The sequence below is a fragment of the Meriones unguiculatus genome, chromosome 19 (assembly GCF_030254825.1).
Source record: "Meriones unguiculatus strain TT.TT164.6M chromosome 19, Bangor_MerUng_6.1, whole genome shotgun sequence".
In the NCBI taxonomy this organism is placed as follows: Eukaryota; Metazoa; Chordata; class Mammalia; order Rodentia; family Muridae; genus Meriones; species Meriones unguiculatus.
The window spans coordinates 64,165,023-64,187,599 of record NC_083366.1 but is presented as its reverse complement, the minus strand read 5'-3'; the positions used below and the strand labels follow the sequence as shown (position 1 = coordinate 64,187,599).

Genomic DNA, 22,577 nt, shown 5'->3' with positions numbered 1-22,577 from the left:
GAGTCAGCTTGCCTTCTCCTGTGTTCGGGGCCTGGGTGTGCAGATGTGAGGCTGTGCCTGAGGCCAGGCACCGGTGACTTGGGTACCAGAGGTGGAGGCCACAGGGGAGCCTGTAGGAGGACATCACACAACTGTGTGTACCATCTTATCTCCCTGTGAATACTGATGAGCTTCTGTTGATAACATGTGCATGAAGTGATGCCAGCTCTGTATGAGAGCAGTGTGAAGACAGGTTTGTCACCCGTGATCAGCAGAGGTGGGCTCCCCACCTCTCTCTCTGTGTTCTCAGGGGCAGGCGACTGCGTTTGTGTGCCTGTCCGCTAGGGACTGGCCATGGGAACGTGGAGGGGCATCTTGATTTTAATTTGGGGATGTCCAATAGGCTGAGGCGAATACATGCTCCCTCTCGATCCAACTAAGCCACAGCATCACTGTGGGGCTTGACCTTCACAAACACCCATGGCAACAAGAGTTGGGACATCTCTGAGCCTGTAGTGATAATTGCTTCACTTGTAGCCTGTAGTGATAATTCTGCCTGGCATCTTGCTGGGTCCTGTGAACTATGGAATTAGGGGAGTCACTGGAGCCACCCAGGTAAGGCAGGTGCCTCCAGCCCACCCCAGACGTGGGCTTTTTTCCCCTGGGTCCTTTTACACATGGGCACAGTCCCATATTCCCCTCCCGCACACGGGCCTCCCCTCCAGTGTGCCTGTTCTTTATCTCCCCCTCTTTTTCCTCTTTGTCTCTGTCTCTCTTTCATACCATCTCTGTCTCCCCATGCCTCTTCTCTGCTTTCCCCCCACCCTGTCATTGTCTCTCAGTTGCTCATGCAGGGCCCAGATTTGCTTTGGAGACAGGAAAGTGCTACCTGACGGGGCTCAGAGCAGATAGCAACTCGGCCCTGCAGCTCTGAGGAGAATATGGCCTTGTTAGGTTATGGCTGTTGGGTTTCCGTTACCATAAAGAAGAGGACATAGGCTCAGGTTGTTCTGGTGAGCTGCCTGAAGCAAGTGAGGGACAGGCTGTGGGTAGAGAACAGAAGAGGGCTGGTGTGACATTGGTCCCAATGCACACACAGTATGGGACCATGGCCTGTCGGGTAGGTCTAATCTATTGCTGTTCCCCTTCCTGTGACCACAGCATCCTCAATCCCATAGGTGTGTGCTCAGGCTGGCCATTTGTCAGGCAACCTTGAGAACACTTATGAGGCTTCATGGAGGGGCTGAAACGTTTCAGAGGTACGATGAGGAAAAGAACAAGGGGGATCCCCGGAATAAGAAGGAACCAGACAAGAGGAGGGCCTCTTATTTGAATGCTGCTGCTGGGCTCTGCAGAGCAGACCGGCACCCTGAGGATGATCTTTGCTGAAACTGGAAGTCAGGAAGTCTAAACGTGGTGCAGGCAGCCAAGGGGGAAACAACCATCTAGACACACCAGTGGCTTCCTGCATTAGTCTGCCTGTGCCTGCTTCCTGCCACCTACTGGCAATGTTCTGGATTCCCCTGGCCCCACCAGGCCTGGCCCTTTGTACCGGCTATCAGCTCTGCCTACATCCAGGAAGCCCCGTGGCTTATCCCAGAGCCCCTGATAAGTACTTCTCATTGTCACAGTCCTTAACCTAGTGTCAGTCTTCTGAGTTCCAATGTTCATTTACGCGTACGAGGTTGGCCTCAGCCAGACCTGACAGTCTCTTTCCTGAAGCTTGTGGAGGTATAGCTGCACCATAGTTGAGCTTCCAGAGGGATGCATAGTCACCTGGTCAAGCCAGGCTCAGCAGCTCGAGAACACACCGTCTGAAATGCTCCGAAGCCACCCCACATCTTTCAGCCAGGGTTGGTATCCCGACCATCTCCAGGATGAAGCCTTAGACTCTGTTCTTGCACGGTCCAGTCCTCAGCCTTGGGGTGGGTCTGTGGAAGCATTGCTGGTGGCCAACTGATGCCTAAGGCATCCAGGCCCAGGGAAGCCACCAGCTCTTTGTTCATGCAATCCCTGTGAGCCCATAGGCCCTTGTGAGGGAACCCTCAGGCTCCTGGAGTCGCAGGCAGGCAGAAGTCTGGGGCGGGGATGGGGACTGTTTTAAAGGAACAGCAGTGTCCGGAACTGTCTCAAAGGCATTAGCAGTGCTGCCTGCAAGTGGGATGTCTCACAGCTGGGGCTGAGGGGGGTCAGTGCCGAGATTAGGAGGCTGCAGCCGGGAGGACTGGGGCTGATGGGGGTCAGTGCCGAGATTAGGAGGCTGCAGCTGGGAGGACTGGGGCTGAGGGGGTCAGTGCCGAGATTAGGAGGCTGCAGCCGGAAGGATTGAAGCAGTACTTCTACCCCAGCCTTACTGTCTTCTGGGAGAGAGCCCAGGAAGGCTCTACAGTAACCTAATACAGGCTGCTCTTGCCGGCTGCCCGTCTCCTTCGAGACGCTGGGAGCCCCAGAGTCAAGGCCTCAGACCACACCCAGGGCCTGCCCAGATCAGGGCGTGATCCGTAGACCTCCTGGGCGCCATGGCCATACTTGACTCCCAGTCTTTCCCACTTGCTTTTCCTGCTTCTGCCCCATGAAACAGCTTTTTGCAGGTTCACGACATTCACCCCACAGCAGCCCAGTGTCCAGTTCTGGTGTCCTCGTTTCTTTCCCTCAGCAAAACAAGCTGGGGCCAACTCTTCTTCCAACATACAGCTCCCCAACAACAGATAATCCAGCAGAGGGTGGTCTTGTGCTTCCCTCATGATTCCTCCCCTGGTCAGAGCTGAGCTGAGCTGAGCTGAGCTGAGATTTTGGTGCGCTCAGGGTGGTTTGGAGGCATCTGTAGACCTGCACTGAGCATCATGATAGGGTACAGCACAGAGGAAACCTACAAGAGGCTCAAAAGCAAGGTTTCCTTTTCAATCAGAAGGGCTTGTCCACAGTGCCAGACTTACGCTGCTTCTCGGCACGTTTGGAGAAGAAACAAATCCCTTCATCGTTACTGGGTTTGTGTCCTGCACCTTCCAATGTGCAGGCTCTGTCAGCCCCTCTTTCCTAAGAAAAGTCAAACCCCATCCAGGAAGTTTTGTAAGCACCCTTGCAGAATTCAAAGGCTTCCTCATTCTGTTAAAAGTCCCGGCAGAACAGTGGTGGCACATGCCTTTAAATCCAGCACTTGGGAGGCTGTGGCATAAATCTCTGAGTTTGAGGACAGCCTGGTTTGCAAAGTGAGTCCCAGGACAGCAAGAGCTACATAGTGAAACCCTGTGTCAAAACAAACAAACAAACAAACAAACAAACAAACGTAAAAGTCCAGTTGCTCTTAGCAGAAGTGTAAACACACACACACAATCAGAGTCCAAAAGCCCCCCTCAGAACTCCAGACCTACTCTGAGTGACACACAGACCCGTGTAAGATGACATCAAAGCACTGGCCCTGATCATCCACAAGCCAGTTTGCTCCCCCATGATACTGGAACTGACTTTTCTCCATAAGGCCCATTCTGTACCTGCTGCTAGGCGCCAGAACAGAATTGCCATTAGAGGAGTAGAGGGAGCAGGCTTAGCTTCAGGTGAGCCTGGCTACTTCCAACAGGCCTGAAATCCTTGGTCTATGTCTAAGTGGACTGCTGGGTCATTTTACCACTTGATACAGGCCACTGACTGGGGTTCACATCTGTCTTACTGGACAGTCCCCTTTAACTACCCAGCTAACCTGGAGAGACAGGGACCCTGAGGAAGTCACTCTGTTGACTCTCAGTAGAGAACAGCTTCCGGGTTGCTGTTGGCATGTTGTAGATGCTTTTGGCTGAAGCTGCCTTGCCAGCTACTTCCTGGAAAGTCTCGAACTTAGACTTCCTGTCATGTACCAGATACACAGGAAATCTGGGCCAGGCCCTCTGGTCAGCCCTGCCTGATGATCTCATCCATGAAGAAAGTATACTTGGTTGGGAAACTGGTCCTTGGCTACACATGTGTCCTCACGTGTTGGCTACCTGATCATCTGTGACCTGCAAATCCAACCACAAGGCCTCTTGTGTTGTGGATGGCATGGTTGGAGATCAAGTCCCATGAAGGGTGGGCCACAGTGGACCTCAGCATCATGGGAGCCATGTGAGGCTAAAACTCCTATCTGAACACAGTGATTGACATTCTGGCCTGATAAAGAGGAGCTTACTAGATAACGAGCTGGGGGACCCATGGCACTGGTCCCAGACAGTCTTGAAGGCCGTGCCTCAGGAACTTCCCTTTGTCTGAGCTCTGTTGGTCCCAGGGCCTGAGCTCTTGGCCACAGCCCATCTCAGCTTTTCCTCCATTTCCAACATCCTGCCAGGGTACCCTGGTGGCCCCAGAGGCCCTTGCACTCTCAGCTACCTTGTAAGAATAACAGCTGGGGCCTCTGCCTGAGGTCCCTGAGAGCCTTCACGTGTCAGGATTATCTGGCAGCCAATTAACCCCTCGCCCCCATACCTTGACGTTTAGATTCCATACAAGCAAAATAGGGACATGAACATCCTGGAGGTGGGCAGAGGGTGGAGACTGCGGGGCTGTAGCAGACCCGAGGGTGGCCTCCTTGGAGCAAGGACTCACCAACGTGGAAGAAGGCGGTGCGGCAGGAGACCCAGCGGGAGGTCAAGTCTGAACACAGCCTCTTGGTTTCATCTCACACTCTCCTGCAGGGCTGCCTCCCAGACTCATGGGTGCACGCGTACATGTATGCATAGGCTGTGCCTGTCTCCAAGGCTTCAACACAGAATAGGTGTGCAATGGGGTGAAGGTTGGCACTCAGGATCCAGGGGTTATGTGATCCCGCAGGGCTGCAGTCAGGGACACGCCAGGCGATGCCCTCTGTGCAGACTCCTGTCTGCAACACTCCCCTCCAGCTCTGCCTCACCATGCTATTTTCTCAGGCACACCGGATAGAGACACTGGCCAAGCTGCCGTGACCTCTTGGAACCTTACTTCAGGCAGCGCATGGTGTAATGCATGATCTGCCGGTGATCCCTAGGAGAAGGCCTGGGAAGGGGTGCAGCTGCTTTAGCTCTGCCATTCCCTTCTGCAGCGTCCACATTTGTCTGGGTGTGGCCGCTTGGAGAATCCTCACTAACCCTCCACACACACACCACCACCACGGGTGATCCTGTGCCCACACTCCGAAGCTGATGATGGCCACTTGCCTCCTTTGTAGACTGAGTCCAGGAAGTTGTCCTCTAAAACAAGGCGTGACAAAGAGAAGCCCGGATGTAAGAGCTGTGGTGCGACCTTCAACTCCATCACCAAGAGGCGGTATCGCTGCAAGATGTGTGGAGTGGTGAGCACAGGGCAGGAGGGAGGGAGCGGATCCGACAAGGCCAAGGTAGCCACTCACTGAGCCTTCATGGGGCCTCATGAGTGGGCAGCAGTCACCACTAGCCATGTGCAGGGTGGCACACACTTCTTAAGAGTCATCTGTGCACAGCTTGTGAGCTCTGGGAGATCCAGGGTGGCCCTGCAAGGCTGTCTCCAGATCCTGTCAGTATTAGTGACTTTTCTCACTGCTGTGACCTGATAATTGACAGGAATAAACCTAAAAGAAGGTGGCTTTGTTTTGGCTCACAGTTCGAGGGTACACAGTTCCTTGTGGCAGGGAAGGCATGATACTCAGAGGTCATGAGTATCCGACCTCTGGATATGAATACCTGGTCATGATGTATCCGAAGTCAGGAAGCAGAAAGTTGGCAGGAAGTGGGGATGGGCTATCAGGCATCAGTCAGTCCTACCCCTATTGACTCACTTCCTCTAGCAATGCCTTCTTCTCACAGAGGAGCCTGTGGGGGACATTTCGCATTTGAACCAAGCCATCGTCCTCTGATGCAGATGCCCCTGTGCCTGAAACTCCCTCTGGAGTGAGAGTTAATCACTGGGTAGCTCTGATGCTGACAGTATTCCTTCCCACTAGTGTTGGAGCCTCAGCGCCCCAAGAGGGAGTGCGTGAGGAGATGTGGTGTCGGGATGACAGTGTCCTTGGGTGAGGCATCGTAGAGGCAGGAGAAGGAGGGCTTGGCCGTGTGGAGGTGCTTCAATGGTGAGGAAGGTTTGATGGGAACATGTAATAAGGGGCCACGACTGACTGACTGACTGGTGTTCTAAAAACATATCAGCCCCAGTCCTCCTCACTCACCCCCAAAGCCGTCGCTCCTGAAAATGAGCAGCTGAGTCATGGCTTAATATTGAACTTAAAAGTGCCCTTGAAGATGGATCTTATGGTTTAGGTATTTTTAGACTTGAATACCAAAGTTGTGTCTGGGGGAGGGATGGAAGCAAGAGGGAAAGGGGGGGAGGGAGGGAGAGAGAGAGCATGTATCTTGAAGCTAGTAATTTAAAAGATGTGAAGACTGGGTCACTGATTTCACATTTTCATACAATTTCACCAGGCTGGCTGGGGTGGGGAAAGGGACGAATAAAAGAATGAATCTTTGGGTGGATGATGATAGGTAGGTAGGTAGGTAGATAGATAATAGGTGGTGAATGGATGGGCAGTAAATGAGTGTATAGTAGATGGTAGCTATATGAATATCTAAACACTAGGTAGATAGATGGGATGGTAGATTGATGAATGGCAGGTGGATGTTCAATGGAGAGATAGACAGATAATGGATAGGCTGGTTGATACGTGGCTGATGGTAGATGGAGAGGTGTTTGGATAGGTGCTAGAATGAGTGCTTGGCTGGGTAGATGAGCAGAGGACCTGGAGAGCACAGGGCTGCCCATAGTCTGTGGCTCCAGCCCAGGCGCATGGCCTTAGGGAAGTCGTCAAGACCAGGAGGAGCATGGAGTTGCTGACAGATTTGCAGTGGGTTGCAAACTACATCTGAGGTAGGAATGGCAGAGGTGCAGTGGCTGCTTTACCCAGAACCTAGGCTTCAGTCTAAGTGCAGGAAGGGCCCAGGCTGGCTGGCTAATGTGGCTTGGGGAGAAGGCCAGCACGTTCCAGGGCACTACCTACATGGAACTGCCCAGTACGGATGCGGTCAGGGAGGCATCGGAGGCCATTCAGAGAGAAGTGAGTGTCCAGGAAAATGCCCATGCTTCAAAGACTCAAAGGTGTCGACACCAAATAATCCTTGCGTTTGGCCACAAGAAAACCAAGGTTGTTGTGCCCCAGGCAGTGTCAACCAATGGTGTTTCAATAACCAGGGAGAGGGAAGAAAGCTAAGAGAAGGTGTGGTGCTGCTACGACAGAGAAGGCCCGTGTGCCAGGGGGAATGATTCAGCAGAGGAAGGGAGACCAAGGAGAGAGAACGGCTAGCCTGTGGACTGAAGCTCCCGGGAGCAGAAGGGAGAGAGGGATGAAGTCCAGAGCTTTTCAGACTCCACAGCTAATCACCTTATCTAGGCGGGCCCGCCTAGGATCTGCTCATCTCTGCCTCCCTAGTGCTGGGACTGGAGAGGCAAGCCACCACACAAGCCAGCTTTTACATGGGTCTTGGGACCTGAAGTCTGGTCCTCATGCTTAAACAGCAAACTTTACTGACTGAGCCATAACCCCACGACTTTGATGCGTATCTTCTTGATGGCAGTGCTGTGGGGCTTATGTAAGTGGCCTATGCGCTTTTCTTCTTACACACAGGGTTACTGGACTCCGGGTGATCTAGGTAAGGCAAGCAGGCCCTGGCACTTGGGGAGGCTAAAGTCACTCTCTGCCCTTAGATGGGGCATCCAGCATCTCAGGACAAGCACATACAGGTCTTTCCTCCTTATCTGCTCAGGATGCACGGTCAAAGGCATCTTCTTGTCCTGTAGGTCCTCTGTAGGAAGTGCTCAGAATTCAAGGCCGAGAACAGGAAGGAGAGCCGCATCTGCTTGGAGTGTTTCCTGGAAGAGCCCCTGGTGCCTGTAAGCCCTAGCTCTGAGACTCCCACTGAGCTTAAACAGAATGCAGAGGTGGGTGTCCCTGGTTCCTGGGCCTGGGATGGATGCAGGGGGTTCTCAGTGTGGTCAGGGGACATCTCAGTATGATTCCAGGCTGGGAGTCAGGGTGAGATGCTTGGAGTATGTGCACAGGTAAAGACAGCTCAGTCAAGGTCTGGGAACCACTCACACCTACGAGCCAGATGGAAATGTGTTGGCTCCACTCTGGGCCTGATAGGAGGGAACAACAGGAAACTGCTCCCAAGTCTAGGCTTTGCGGTCCATGGAGCACCTTTTTCACCTTAGGGCAGGCAGAGCCATGTGTGTGTGTGTGTGTGTGTGTGTGTGTGATGGCGGTTAGTTAAGGATGGTAGGGGTCAGCTCCTTCTCCATCACCACTGCTTTCCCAGCCTTCATTCTTAAATGACACAGTACTTTTTAGTGGGACATTTAGAAATAGGAAGCCTTTAATTTCAAGGAAAAACGCATTCTCCTTTGTCTCCACTTGATGCATGCAATTGTGGTCTCCTGGAAGTCTAACGTCAATCTTCCTCCCAAAGGTGGTGTGATGGTCCAAGAGGGCTAGGGTCAGCAGCTGTCAAAGCTCTTACCACCCCAGCTAGTAGGTCTGTCTGGGAAGTCAAAGGCATCAGGCCGTTAAGGACTGAGGCTGCAGTGGCCTTGATGGTGAGGCCCACTGGCCCCACTGCTGATATGCTTCCACTCCGCACTCTCATTCTTCAGATGTATTCTGGGAGTCCTGGGGGTGTGGCCTGAGGCCTTGGGGGTCACTGGGTTTTGGGGGAACCACCTCCAGCAAGAGGTGTCAGAAGCTTGTTCTTGTGGCTCAGGGGGTCTTGTTTCTATGATAGAACTAAGTCACATCCAAGAAGAGAAAAGTGGGGTCTACAGATGTATGTGCACATGTGTGATGTGGAAAGTGTGTGTGTGTGTGTGTGTGTGTGTGTGTGTGTGTGTGTGTGGTGAGGGGGGTATATAGTCTGTGTGTGGTAGAGGGTGGAATGTGCTTGGTCCCTTCATGCTGTAACCTCTTTCTTTCTTCCTTCCTTCCTTCCTTCCTTCCTTCCTTCCTTCCTTCCTTCTTTATTTCTTTCCTTCTTTCTTATTTATCTATCTACTTTTCTATCTATCATCTTGCTGTGTAGCCCAGGACAGCCTTGGAGTTGCAGTCCTCTTGCCTCAGCTTCCCGAATGCTGAGATTATAAACACATATCACCATGCCTGGCTTCCCCTTCATATTTGATGTCCTAACCTGGAATGGTCTCAATCTCCAAAGATGGCCTAGCACCAAGTCCTACTTGATAGTTATTCACTCTTCCACTGGCCTCCAGTGACTCTTAGAACCATATAAAGCTGGCCCCGGCCTGTATGCAGGCCTCAGATATGTCTCTGTGGTGGTCACCTCCTTCCAAGCATGGGTCCTGGTCCAGCCTCAGCCTCCTCAAAGGACAAAGAGATCACTACAGGTGAGACTACTCCAACCTATTTTTCTGTCTCCCAGAAGCCTCCCTCTGTAGATTCTCAGCCCACGCTGTTCTGCGGCACCCTCCATCTATCAGACAATGGTACATCCTGGAGTGAGGTATGGGCAGCCATTCCTGAGTCACATCCCCAGGTGCTACAACTGCTGGAAGGCAGTCAGGTAAGTGTCCCTGTCCTTGTCCAAGCCCAGGGCTATCTGCTATGAGATGCTCCCTGCTACCACACCATAGAGCCTCAAGCCTGAAGTGGTCATAGCAGGTCTGGGCCACTTCTTTGACCCTCTCCAGCTATGTGACCTGGGCTTCAGCTTTTCCCAATGCCCCCAATAACCCTCTGCTCCCCACACATGGAAGACAGGTCCCTGTACTATAAAAATCCCGAAGACAGCCAGAATGAGAACAGGCATAGGCAGGGGACACAGGGGCTGGGCCCTCTTCCCCACACATTCGTTCAGGAATGAATGAATTCACCCCTTGGTTCATTCATATATGTTGGGCAGATTTGTTTGGGCACTGCTGAGCCTTGCCCTGCCACTCTCAATTCCTGTTGCTAAGTAACAGGGGCTATTCTGCCTCACCTACCCAGGGACATGGAATCTGAGAGAAGCCATGGTTCAGGGGAAGACCTCTGCTGAGATTTGCTGAGGTGGGAGGAGCCCTCACAGCACCTACCTGAGAGCGCCGATTGGGCAGCTTGTGCTGGTGACCGGCTGCAGTGTGTAGGGCTGGGCATGTCAGCTTGGGTGGCTACTGGCATGAGCCGGAGGCCCCACTGACCCTCTCTCTTTCCTACAGGCTGGCAGAGTGCTGCATACCATCCCTCTCTCTGGCTGTCATGTAATGGTGCCAGACGGCGAGGCGAGGCAGGAAGCAGGGAGCAACCGGCATGTGTGGAAGCTACATCAGGGTCCACACACCTGGTGGCTGAGCGCCTCCTCCACAAAGCTGCGGCAGTGCTGGCTGGAAGCTCTGAGCACTGCTGCCGGTGGGGACACGGGTGGGAACAGACCGGATGCCTCACAGCCCCAGGCTGCAGCAAGCGCTGACACTCCATGAGCCTCCTACTGTCCTTCACGTGATTGTGTTTGGCCTGTGTTCTTTTATGGGTGACCTTAGAAGTCACACGAAGGGATGAAGGACTCCTGTGAGCACTGAGGATGGACAGATGGCCCAGAGAAGAGTAGTAGCTACGGGTCCAAGATCACTCAGCAAGTCTTAGACAAGAGCTGGGCTCCTAGCTCTAGCCCCAGCATTGTGATCAGAGCCGGGAAGAATGGCCCCTACAAAGCAAATGTCATCTGAGCTGGTTGAGTGATGGTACCAGCTCTCAAAGGCACAAGGAGGCCGGGTGGGCTCTGCCCAAGAGTGATCATGTCCAACCTGGTGTGATGTTACTCTTGGAAAGGCAGAGCTGTCTGTGGCCTGACCTGGCCTTTGTCCGTCTATTTACCTGCTCCTCTGGGCTTCTCTTCCACACTCTGCCCTCTCCTGAAACACTGCTTGTCTGCTATTCCTGCTGGGCAAGGAGCAAGGGACTTCTTATCCCACCATTCCCAAACAGCCACACTCAGAGACTGCAGGGAAGCCAGCCCTAAACCACGTGTGGCAGGTTTGTGAGGTACCCTCTATGGGCAGGTGCCATGCTTGTTGGCATAAATGAGTTTTGGCTATCACAAGTGGCACACCCTCGGCACCTTCAACGCTACCCTTCCAGGGTTCCCCTCAAGGCAAGTGCTAGTAGAAGAATGCGTACAAAGGTGACAAAATGGCATGGACCAAACATTTGTGATACAGAGCAGTTCTGCATCCCTGATGCTGGAGGTAGTGGGTGAGCAGCTAAGCCATATAGCAAGGGTAGGGGTGCTGGCACTCAATATGTGGGGATGTGACAAAGGTCACAGGGCTCAGGATGCTGTTTGCCTCTTCGGGAGTAGGAAATCTAGGCCAGTGATGGTCCTTCAGGATTCCAACCCTGTAGCATCAGCACGGCACTGTGTGGGGACAACTGGGCAAGCATAAGAGACAACCACCTGGTGGGGTGGGGTGTAGAGCCAGAAATGGGTGCTGGTTATAGGTGACATTGGGAAGTACAGATGAGACGGGGCCTCAAGTGAGATGGGGACTGGGGTTGGGGGACCCAGGTAAGGCAGGGTGGGGAAGAAGTAAAGTGGGTTGGAGCAGAAGTGAGGTGGAAGGGGCAGAGGTGAGACGGATGGGGCAGGGGTGCATGGACAGGATACAAGTAAGGTGAAACAAGGTGGGCAGGGTGCCGGTGAGGTGTCAGGACACAGCTGAGGCTATGCTAGAGACCCCTGGACTGGTTATGAGCTGCCTTCGGGTTGCTTGCAAACACTTGCAAAAATGCTCCGATGTACACTCACCATCTAGGTGAGCAGAACAGGCAGAGCACCTCCACACTGGGAGGAACACATTAGGAACCACAGCAAAGTCCTCACCCACCAAGTTCCAGATGGGGCAGTGCTGAAGGTGGCCCAGGTGGAACAAGGAACAGAGGAGGTGCTTTCTTTGACTCGGCACACGGCATGGCAGACACGGCGGGACTGGCACCAGCCTTCAGCCTCTTGCCTCACAGTTTCTTCCTCCTGCTCATAGAGGTGCTGGCCCTCGCAGTTCAAGGATTCCAAGTGTGGCTCCTCTGAAGAATCAGAGCCTGCGGAGGACGCATCCTGCCTCCGGGATGCAGACTAGTCAGCCTGAAGTTGGGGGGCTCCTGATGTTACCTAAGCAGAAAGTTACCTTTCTTGTTGCTGTGACAAAATGTTAGACAAAAGCACCTTACAGAAGAAAGGGTTTCTTGGCTCACAGTTTGAGGGTACGGTCGTCATGGTGAGGAACACGTGGCTGCAGGAGTGCTGGCTGTATTCTTTCCATGGTCAGGAAGCAGAGGGATGGACGGCTACTTTCTCCTTTTCATTCATTCCAGGATCCTAAGCGGTGGAACGCTGCTGTTCACATTTAGGCTGTGTTTTCTCTTCTCAATTAAACCTTTCTGGAAACACCCTAATGACGTAGCCAGAATTTTGTCTTCTTAGTGATGGTGAAACCAGGCTGACAATACCATCTCAAGTCCACCCCTTGTCAATTTGACACTCAAACACATCACTGTTAAAGCGTAGCATTCCGGCCTTGGAAAGCCTCATTCTCATTTCATAAAGCAATATGAATTTAGCCCATCTTCTAGAACTTGCAAACTCTTCACGGTTCTAATTAACGCTCCCCCCCCCAAGGGGTAAATGCAGAGACTCTGCTGAGTCTCAGGCAATCTGTGAGCTCCTGTGAAATTAAAAAACAAACAAACAAACAAACAAACCCACAAGCTACATCTAATATGCAATGGTACAGAATAAGTGATCGCATTTCAAAACTGAGGGGTGGGATAGGGGAAGGAGACTGGACTTGCTGTTCTTACAGAGGACCACAGTTTGCAGCACCCACGTCAGATGATTCACAGTTACCTGCAGCTTCCGTTCCAGGGGATCTGATGCCCTCTTGTAGCCTCTGTAGGTACCCACATGTATGTAAACACACACACACATGCACATACACAAATGATAAAAGAAGTCTTCAAAAATGAGGATTAGAGGTGCAACAAAGTAGGCCTGAACCAAAGGGAAACCGTATCCTAGCAAGATAAATGCCAAATCTTGATCCAGCACCTGGGCTGCAGTGGTACCCTGTGGGAATCCTTGCAACAGCCTTGGGCAATTCCTCTCCTCCATCATACAGAGACACTCCATACAGAGACTTCTCACAGGCCTGGCATCTCCAATATGCTGGAGATATTACAACTCTAGGCTCTACCTTCACACAATGGACTTTCATATTTGACCACAACAGACATTGTCTGGCCTCAGCTGCTTTCTAGGGTCTCCCAAAGTAATATGAGCCCCCCCCAAGCCTGGAAACTCTTGCATCTTGTATGCCTACCTGCAGAACGAGCACTAAGGTCTGCTTCCGGCTCCAGATGTAGTCTGGCTCCCTTCTTCCACAGACGTAGGGTGTGCCGGGGCGGCTGAATCAGGAAACGCTTGCCTAGGGGGTTGGTTCAGGCAGGAACCCTCGGCGCCGTTCGCCAGCCAGGCTCCCTCCTTTCAAATGGATTTGCAGTCTACAAGGTGGAGCCTTCCATGGTGGAATCTTTCGTTCAGGATACCTAGCGGTGCGCTTAGGTTTCTCTTTAAGGGTGTCACTGTTTTTAACAACGGCTGCTTTCCCGGCCAGAGCACTGGCTTCTTCCCTCTGTCCCAGGGAAGAAAGGTCAGCTTCCCACACAGCTTGCTGCAGGCTAGTCTGGGTGTTGGAATCATAATTCATCCTTCATGGTGCAAACTGCGGCAGCGAGAGAGAGTACACCTGCCTGAAGTCACACCATGAGTGAGGGGGCCAGCTGGGGCTCACTTCCTGGTCACCCACTGTTCACTTCTGCCACACATCCTAAGAGCCAGCCTAATGGAGGAGTGTTGAATCAAAGGGTTTTTTTTTTTTTTTTTCATTCTTTCTATGTGTGCTTCAGCTCCCAAACGATGAGACGGAGACCTAGTACATTTAACAATACACTTTAGACCACTACAACCGTTCAGATGTTGTTCGATTCTGCCTACTTCCCAGCCATGAGCCCCACGCTGCTTGCCCTCAAGACTCACCCCAGCCACTCCTGCTCCATCTTTGTTCTCTCGGCAACTTTTCACGGCCCATCGCCTCTCATGGCCCATCAACCATCTCCTTCTCCTCTCTCCCCACCCCCAGTGGACCCCAGACTGGGAACGGAAGTCCCACCCACTGTGTCCTCCACCCAGCCATAGGCTCTTCAGCTTTTTTATTAACCAATCAGAGATAATTGTGAAGTAATTTTTACACAACGATGAGGCAGAGGATTCCTCGACAGCAATGGCAATACCGGAATCTGTTAGCATTTAGCTCATTGCCAGGTTCAGTAATTAACAATACAGAGACACACCTTAAGACAATGTGTGTGAAGGTCACCTCTACAGGGGAGTGGACATACTGGATGCCAGCTGGGCTTCTGGGATCAGAGATTGGATACTATCCGTGGTGCTGGCCCTGCCACTCTTCCACCCTGTTTTCTCCTGCTGACCCCGTCTCCGCTGGCCTCCCATTTCAAGCACACGCTCAACCTCCCAGCCTGAAGAACCAGCTGGCCTCCTGCCACCTCAGGGCCTCTGCACCTGTTGCTGCCTGTGCTGGCATTGGCAGCCTTCTTCCTATGAGACCCTATTTGGCCTCCAGTGACAGCCCTAGCCCTGGTGTAGCCCTGGTCCTCCCACCTTCCTGTTTGAACTCTTAGCTCTGTTATTTGTTCTAGTGCTCCATGTGAAACTGGAGCAGCAAGAATGGGCTGGGATGGCTCAGAGGGTAAAATGTCTCCTCTGAGGACCTGAGTTCATATCTCCAGATCCCACAAAAGAGCCTGGCACGGCAGAGCCCTGAGTACATCTGTAATCACAGTGCTGAGATGGGCAGAGAGAGAGAGACAGATCCCTGAACCTCACTGGACAGCCCGCCTAGCCACGCTGATGAACTCCAGATTCAGTGGGAGACCCTGTCTCAAAAAATGAGTTACACAGAGATTGATGAAGACACCTGATATTGACCTCTCACCTCCACATTGGCCACCACACACACACACATGCACACATACATATATACATGCATACATACATACAAAACACACATATACACGCATTTGCAGCCTCCAAGCAGAGCCTGGCATACAACAGGAGCTCAGTGAATATCCGCAAGCCGCTTGGAAAAGCTCAATGTGGTCCCTCAACACTTTGGACCTGTGTGAAGATGGGAAAAAAAAAGAGAGAGAGAGAGACTGCCCAAGGTTCAGGATCCCCATGTTCCCCTGTCTCAGCCAGGGTTCCCAAGGCATCAGAGACAGCTTTTGCTCACATAGCAACTTCTACTGTAGAGATGGGGAAAATGAGTCTCAGACAGGCCACCATACCCTAGCACAAGATAGATAGGAGTTTGGACTCTGTGTCAGACTCCAGATGTGCCTGCATCTCACTCTTCCATGGAAGCAGCAGGGCTGGACCAGTACCTGAAGCTCCCAAATTCTAGGTCTTCCAGAATGCTGACCACCAACCCTCTCTGCCACCTGTGTGGTCTTTAGGGTTTGGGCATTAAAGTACCAGTTGCTCCAAGACTTCTCTTGCTGTCCTTTAGTGACCAGTCAAGGCAGCAGCTGTCCGGGGCAGGGAGGTGCTTGCCTTTGTTTAGATAGACAGGTCTCAGGGGTGTGGCAGGGAGAAGTCTGGGCCAAGCTGGCAGTCATGGAGGCTGCTGCATGGCGACCCCACAGCTGGATCCTTCAGTGGCCGCCTTGAACTGTCTTCCTTGCAGGGTTCCTCGTGTGCATGGGTGAGACCAGCTATCCATGGGTGGGGTCTAAGCCTGTCCACCCTTCTCAGCATTGCAAGGCAGTCCTCCAACAGGCCATGGCTGCTCACCCATGACACGTCTCCCATGGTCATCCATCACTACATATGAAACATTCCTAGGGAGAGGACTGAGAGAAAGGATCCACGCAGACAACAGGCTCCTTCTTCCCAAACCAGGGCTCCACCTCTGCTTGCTGGGTGTCTTGATGCCAGGGCTTCAGGTCTGGGTGGGACAGGTGGGAGGCAGCCAGATCACAGCACACTTTGGGAAATCAGCAGCCCCCACCATTCTACACATTCCAGGCCATAATGCCAGGCCTACTTGGCCCACCCAGCCCAGGAATCTCTGAGTTGGATGCCTGCTCCCAGGTAGCAACAGCCTCCTGCAAACCTTGGGAAATCTGCTTCCTAACCACCAAATGGACAAGGTATGGTCCCACAGCAACCCTGGATCATCACCCACCCTATAAGTTTGCCCTTGATCTAGGGGATTTAAAGACCTCTGCCTCCTGGGACATAAGAAACCCATGCTCAGAAGTTGCCGTGGGTAGGAGCATTACCCAGCTATCTCTGAGGACGGTACCCATCCCCTCTGGAATCTTTGTTTCCTCTGTGCTTTACTTCCCTGCTTGCCAAGTCAAGAATGTGCTGGCCAGGGATTGGACTCAGCCATCTCTGACCAGTGGGAGCAAGACACAGGACAGCAGGAGACTGTGCCAATAGGTCTCAGGAACAAGAATTATCTCAGAGAAGAAGTAGGGGCTAGGGAAGAGGGAGGGGTTTATGGAGGGATACAAAGTGAATAAAGTGTAATTAATAAAAATTAAAAAATATATAGAAGAAAAAAAAGAAGTAGGGGCTGGGAATGTGTCACTGCACCCCGGAATTCTGGGAAAGTCAGGGGCATGCTAAGACATGAGCTCCCTGCCTTGCATCCATTACCTGTGTGGGACTAGCAAGTATCCAGTTCACTCGGTCCCAGGGCTTGGCTCATGGAGGCCTTGTGACTCAAAATGGAGAGTACTACAATCATGGGAAGAGGAAGCTACCCAAGAGTTTAGGCCATTTTGGAATCAGGAGGAAGACATTCTCATGGAGTTCCAAACAGAGGCAAGGGGACAGGCTGGCCTATGATTTCACCTCAGGCAGACACACCAGAACTTCAATGGTCTATTAAATCAGACGTCCTACAAACAGCTGACCTGCCCTACACAGCAGCTGCCAACAGCCAATGTCTGTTAGAATCTCTTGCCGTGCCCACATTTCCCAGAACCCAGAACCCAGGCTCGCAGCCCTTCAGAGAGGGATGAGGCCCTTTCTCTCCTGTCAGGGCCATACCCACCCTCCAGGAACCTTAATCTTTGGGCCCAACAACCCACAAAACACTACCCCCCCCCCCTTTCTCATGAGTCTCCATGCCAAAAAAGGGGCTAGGCTTTCCCTTTCTGGTTTTTTGTTTGTTTTTGGTTTGGTTTGGTTTTGAGACAGGGTTTCTCTGTGTAGCCTTGGCTGTCCTAGACTTGCTTTGTAGACCAGGCTGGCCTTTAACTCACAGAGATCTACCTGCTTCTGCCTCCCTGAGTGCTGGGAATACAAGCATGTACCACTACACCTGGCTGGATTTCCTTTTTTTTTTTTTTTTTTTTTATCAAAACTCAAAAATGTGTGCTGGAAAGATGGCTCAGAGGTTAAGAGCACTGCCTGTACTTTCAAGGGTCCTAAGCTCAATTCCCAGCAACCGCATGGTGGCTCAAACCATCCATATTGAGAACTAGTGCCTTCTTCTGGTATGCAGGCACACATACAGCAGAATACTGTATAAATAATAAAGAATATATTTTTTTAAAACCTCAAAAATGTAAATTATTACCTCCTTTGATTGCAACTCCTATCTCCAAAGGATAACTGGAAAACTACTGACAGCCCCCAAATCTACCCATTTCTAGGGGGAGATGATTTCTCATCTCAAAGCAGTACACCTTCAGGATCCAGGAATTAATCCCGGCTAGATGAGGCTGCGCCCTCTGTCCTGGCAGAGTCTCACTGGGGGCAGCGTCCTCCCTTCCTCTCTTACAGAGGCCCCGTCCACTCCCAGAGGCAGATCCTGCAGGGTGGGTTCCGGCTCCAGGAATTGACTCGGAAGGCAATTAGAGAGGTGTTAAGCAAAGCTAAGGAGGACACGAACATGAGGTATAAAGTGTTGAATGGTGCCTCTGATTCCTGTCTTCCTGCAACCTTGGATGTGGTCACTGCTGTGATTTGTGAGGTGTGGGGCTTCAGCAAGGCCCAGGATTCACTCAACCACAATGGCAAAAAGACGAAGTTTATTACGGAGCCTAGATACTTAATTGCGGGACCGTTTTGGCCTGCCAGCTGCCCCTGTGTGAAAGCTTGGTCTTAGCTTAGGCTTGTTCCCAACTAGCTCCTATAACTTTTTGTTTTCTCTGTGTAGCCTTGGCTGTCCTTGACTCACTTTTCAGACCAGGCTGGTCTCCAACTCACAGAGATCCACCTGTCTCTGCCTCCCAGAGTGCTAGGATTACTTAAATTCACCTGCTTATACTAATCTAAGTTCTGCCACATGGCTCTTTACCTTTCCTCAGTACCAGCACCTGGTTCTTCTGGTTAGCAAATCCCCACGCCTAAATACCAAAGTCCGACCTGTTCTCAGAATGCTGGTACAGAAGTCAGCATTTAAATAATACAAAGACAGCCTTTACTCAGGACATAAAATGATTATCCCAACAGTAACTAGTGTATCTCACAGGGCCGGGAGGAAAGAGAGCATTTGGGAACTGTGTCTTCGGGAACCCACAGTGCTGCTCAGGGGAGTCCCCTGAGACACCAGCAGGGTTCATCTGAAGGTCGCACAGCGAAGCACCACAGGAAGGGTTTGTTCTGAGAGTGCAGTCTGTCACGGTGGGGAGGGTCACAGCAGCAGGAGTGATGAACGCTGGTGCTCTGCCCATTTTCTCCTTTTTATTGGGGCCATGGAATGGTGCTCATGACACCTGAGATGGATCTTACTTGTTCTGAAAATGCCTGCACGGACACATTCGGAGCCGTTTCCTGGTGGTTCTTCATCCAGTCAGGCTGATAGCGATGGAGAACCATCACAGCTAGCAGGGCCTTGAAGTCAGGGAAGAGACCAAAGGCTCAACCGTCTCAAGGAGCAAGTGGGGGAAAGATGCCTGAAAGATGCAGGTCCCATTGTATGAGCCTGAGACAGGGCAAATGGATGGATAGCAACATGGCTGTAATAGGAATGAGAGGGCCGGGGCTGGTGGATTGCTGCATAAACCAGATGGCCATGCCAGCAACCCCAGCGACACACAGGAGGCAGAGACAAGAGGATAAGAAAGTCAAAGCCAGTTTCTATTGCATAACAAATTCAAGGTTGGGCTGGCTACATAACACTATCTCACTACAGACAAACAGAGAGACAGAGTAAGGGGGGAAGAAGAAGAGACAAAGAGACAGAGACAATAGCCATACTAATTAGGAAGGTCCTTAAATTCAATGGTTTGTGTTTTTTTTCAAAAAGGACACACAGAAATATAGGACAGGAGCCACTAGACAACAGAAGAAGAGAACAGAGTGATGGGGACCTAAGACAAGGGATACTGATGGTTTCTTGAAGTCAACAAAAACTAGAAGACACAGGTAGAATCATTCCCTGAAGTTTTCAGAATAAAGCCAAGCAAAAACCTCACTTTTAGACTTGTAGCCTCCAAATTAGTGGTTCTCAACCTATGGGTCACAACCCCTTTGGGGGTCAAACGACGCTTTCATTGGGGTCGCCTAAGACCACCAGAAAGCATAGATATTTACATTGTGATTCCTAACAGTAGCAAAATTATGATAATGAATTACCACAAAAATAACTTTATGGTTGAGGGTCACCACAGCATGAGGAACTGAATTAAAGGGTTTCTGCATTAGGAAGGCTGAAGACCGCTGTTCTAAGTGCAGAGGGTAAGCATCTATGATCCTAAGCTGTCAAGTTTGGTAATCTGCGCAGCAGCACTAGAAAGGATGCGGCTGATTGTGTTACAGGTATGTTACAGGTATGGGGTATAGGGGAAGGACAGGAGTGCTCCTAGGTATGATGGAGAGGAAAGTTTATTGTAGATAAGTGGGATGGCATAGCCAGAGGCAGAGACATCTGGGAGAATCCAGTGTGGTCATAACCAGGCTGAGCTGAGCCATGTGGGAAAAGGGGGAGGGGAAGGGAGAGAGGGCATCCAGGTTCAGCAGCCAAGAGGCCCAAAGTTATAAAAAGAGAAGATGAAAAGGACCAAGTAACCAAAATAGGGAAGGGCAGCTGGGGGAAAAGTAACCCAGACTCCTGGGCTAGAGAGTTTAGGGTAAGGGACAGGGAACGCCAGCCAGGAGGGCCCTGGAGCAGGGAGAGACTGGAGATAGCAGGTCTGCTCTGACATGTTAAGTAGGCACTCAGCAGTTTCTCTCAGGTCTGAAACCTAACAGGTAATACACATGACACAGAATACTATTCAGCTCTAATAAAAACAAAATCACAAACATTTCAGGAAAGTAGATGGATGGTGTTAATTGAGGTTACACAACTTCAGAGGGAAAATGTGTGTTCTCCATCCGCAGAACCAATAATATATGCATATATGTAAACACATGTACAAGTGGGTATCATACAACACACAAAAAAAGAGAACAAGAAAGCCTAGATATTAAAAATAGTAAAAAAGAAAATAAAAAAGAAAGCTTAGATATTAGAGGTGAGGAAGAACTAAATGTAGATAAGAGACATGAATTATGAAAGAGGATAAAAGCTAATGAGGTTTTTCTTAATATTTATTTATTTATACACACGAGTTCATGCCTGTGTGACAGAAGAGGGCATCAGTTCACACAATAGATGGTTGTGAGTCACCATGTGGGTGCTGGGAATTGAACTCTGGACCATCTGAAAGAGCAGACGATGTTCTTAACCTCTGAGCCATCTCTCCAGCCCAAGCTAATGAGTTTTATAGTTCTACTTTGTCATTAATTTTTGTGTGTTTTCATGGTAGATAGGTGTTTAAAAACATAATCCATATTGAAAGTGTAAAATCCAGTGCAATGCTCCACAGCTCCAGGATGACTGTTCTAACTATATAGAAACTTGCTGAGTTACATAGTCTTTGTATCTGGTTAATTTTGTTTTGTTTTGTTTTGTTTTGTTTTTCAGGACAGAGTTTCTCTGTGTAGCCTTGGCTGTCCTGGACTTGCTTTGTAGACCAGGCTGGCCTTGAAATCACAGATATCTACCTGCCTCTGCCTCCCCCCGGAGTGCTGGGATTACAGGAGTGTGCCACCATGCCTGGTGTATCTGGTTAATTTTGATATGGGTTTTTTTTCTACTTTTTAATAATTATGTTTAAGTTTTTTTTTTTTTAAGGCTTAAATAGTGGTTGTTGTAGAAATGTGGACATTTATTTTAAGGTGTTTTTGGTGAGGACTCAGAAAAGAGAAGTAGAGAAAGCTCTTGAATACATCTGTGGTGAATAGAATGTTAGCAGAAATGCTGAGATGCGCTGTGCCTGCAGGGTCCCTAGAAGGGCTATTACAGGCACTGACTGCAGTGAAAGTGCTTTTCCTGAGTGATGGAAAGCTGGGATGAAATGTCTTACCGAGCTGGGAGGAAGGAAAGCAGAACTCAGTGAGGATGGACATCTACAGAGGAATGTTTGCTTCAGGCAAGGTGTGGGTGTTGTGGCCTAAGTTCTCCTGGTAATCGCTGAGCAGTAATGTGTGACAAAACTTCATGGGGAGACACAACACATGTGTCAACTCACCCCAGAAAGGGATCCACGACAGACCAAAAAGTATGGACAGCACCAATGTCCAGCTTGGTGAACCACGAGGTATATTGGGGTTACTTACAGGGATATAGGTGAGTGGTTACTTACAGGAGAAAAAATGACTCAAAGACAGATGCATCACCTAAGCCCATCCCAGTATGGGGGACAGCTCACAAAGACGGGGACCTGGAGCTCACTGCACAGCCTGCAGGACTTCAGCAGGTTGGAGAGTGTCCTTTCCACGTGACTGTGGTTTAAACTTTAAACTTCTTCCTGGCAGCTGATCTGGTGTCAGAGTCTTTGCTGCTCAGCTTCCTTCCAGCTGAGGACACTCTCAAATTTTACTGCTTACTCTGGCAGGGAGGGGTCTAGTGAATCTGGTCAGCTTCATGAACTTCCGGAAGCTATTCTGAGTTGTTTACCCACTTAAGGAACTTCACTGTAAAGATAAAATGTTTCAATCTCAGAGGAAATTGTTACACGGCGGGGCGGGTCTGGGGAGGGAGAGAGGAGAGAGAAGAGAGATTGAGGAAAGGGATGATTGGGAAGGTCCCCAGCCTGTCCATTTTGCTAAAATTAGGAAATGCTTTGTTGAGAAACTGGTCTGGCTGGGCAGTGGTGGCCCACGGCTTTAACCTCAGCACACAGGACACCAAGACAGGTGGATCTCTGTGAGTCTGAGGCCAGCCTGGTCTACAAAGTAAATTCCAGGACAGCCAGGGCTACACAGAGAAACCCTTGGGTGGGGGTGGGGATGTAGAAACAAAGAAAAGAGAAAGAACACAATGCAGAAAGTGTTGCTGGACATTATCTGTTGAAAAAACTAGGGTGTGGTCCATGGGTAACCATTCATCTCAAGAGCCCAAGAAGAAAGAGGGGATCCAGAAATATCTGGGGGTGGAGGCTCTTGCCAGATGGCAGCAGTGAGTTACTGGGAACACTGACAGGTTTTCTGAGACTGGTGCCCTGGGAGAAA

The 22,577-nt window shown here is 50.8% G+C and overlaps 1 protein-coding gene across 5 annotated transcripts in view; it reads left to right on the top strand.

Annotated features, from left to right (window-relative positions):
• Fgd3 (FYVE, RhoGEF and PH domain containing 3) overlaps nt 1-12,379 on the top strand; it is a 57,976-nt gene extending 45,597 nt beyond the window's left edge. For 4 of the 5 annotated variants that reach the window (XM_060372926.1, XM_060372922.1, XM_060372923.1 and 1 more), the window contains 4 exons: nt 5,150-5,272; nt 7,744-7,884; nt 9,375-9,515; nt 10,150-12,379. In XM_060372926.1, the coding sequence (XP_060228909.1) occupies nt 5,150-5,272; nt 7,744-7,884; nt 9,375-9,515; nt 10,150-10,410 (666 nt within the window). In that variant the 3' untranslated portion in view covers nt 10,411-12,379. The remainder of the gene's footprint in view (nt 1-5,149; nt 5,273-7,743; nt 7,885-9,374; nt 9,516-10,149) is intronic. The other variant, XM_060372925.1, reaches the window with a different exon arrangement.
• The last annotated feature ends 10,198 nt before the right edge of the window (nt 12,380-22,577 follow it).